Source organism: Penaeus monodon, chromosome 28 (assembly GCF_015228065.2).
Source record: "Penaeus monodon isolate SGIC_2016 chromosome 28, NSTDA_Pmon_1, whole genome shotgun sequence".
NCBI lineage: Eukaryota > Metazoa > Arthropoda > Malacostraca > Decapoda > Penaeidae > Penaeus > Penaeus monodon.
This window is the reverse complement of record NC_051413.1, coordinates 35,343,731-35,344,787: the sequence shown is the minus strand read 5'-3', so window position 1 is coordinate 35,344,787 and position 1,057 is coordinate 35,343,731. Positions and strand designations below refer to the sequence as shown.

General features: G+C 54.5%; 1 protein-coding gene across 1 annotated transcript in view; it reads left to right on the top strand.

Annotated features, from left to right (window-relative positions):
* LOC119591562 (protein mesh-like) overlaps window positions 1-1,057 on the top strand; it is a gene marked incomplete in the record, with an annotated part of 19,450 nt that overhangs the window by 16,656 nt on the left and 1,737 nt on the right. Inside the window, 3 exon segments of the mRNA XM_037940324.1 lie at window positions 57-192; window positions 488-639; window positions 837-1,019. Coding sequence (XP_037796252.1) covers window positions 57-192; window positions 488-639; window positions 837-1,019 — 471 coding nt within the window.

Genomic DNA, 1,057 nt, shown 5'->3' with positions numbered 1-1,057 from the left:
TGTGCTTGTGGATGCGCAGCCCAGTATCGGCCCCTGACGGCCTTGCCCTCCCGCAGGGGTGCTGGACGACAAGGAGAATCCGGACGTTGGGAAAAGTTTGTTCCTCCACGAGAATTCTCGCTCCAGTAACTACTATTACGACCCTGACTTCATACCAGAATGGAAAACGACTCCTGAGCTGTCACCCAACGCGTGAGTAATCTTTATCTACCTCTATAGGTGCATTTATCTGTCTTTTTGTTTCTTCTCTCTCCGTAAAGGCAACTTCTGCTATCTTCCTCTTTGGATGGCCGGAGGCTCACTCTCCATCAGCAGAAGAGCAAGCGCCTACTTTCAACAGGCTCGCCGTGGCATCTCCTTTACTTGCACTTACGTCCTCCGGGTGATTTCCTTTCCGTTTCTTCGCCAAAACGACCCCAATGCGATTTAACACTTTTGCAAACCAGGATTCCAGGACGACTCCAATACACCTTTTCCCCTCTTGCAGGACGACCCCCATTGAAGATATCAACCGCGTGTGCGGCGACTCGTACCAGTGCTACTTTGACTACGTAGTTTCGCTGAAGAGGGACTTCGCCGTCATGACCAAGTATTACCAGGACCAGTTCGTCAACATCAAGGGCGACGGACTTCAAGAAGGTGCGTTTGTGCGTGCTTTGGGGCGGGGATCGGTAGGATCCTTAGGGCTAGGAGGAACCTTAGAAGGGCGGGCGCGCTTGTGATGAAGGTCTTTCTTGCGTCGCCATTTTCCTTACCAAAAACACTGACCGTTATTTTTCTTATTATCTTTTTCTCTCCACTTCTCACCATGCACTCTGTGCCTTCTCCCCCGACAGTGATATCGTGCGGCGCTCTCCCGACGCCCCCGCACGGCCGCAAGTCCACCTTCAACTTCCTTAGCGGAGCAGAAGTCAAGTTCGACTGCGACCCGGGCTACGTCCTGCTGGGCGAGCAGCGCCGCTGGTGCTACGCCTCGGGCGACTGGAACTGGCCCGAGGACGGCGAGGCGACCTGCGTCAGTGAGTATCCGCAGGAGTGGCTCGCGCGTGCATCCGTT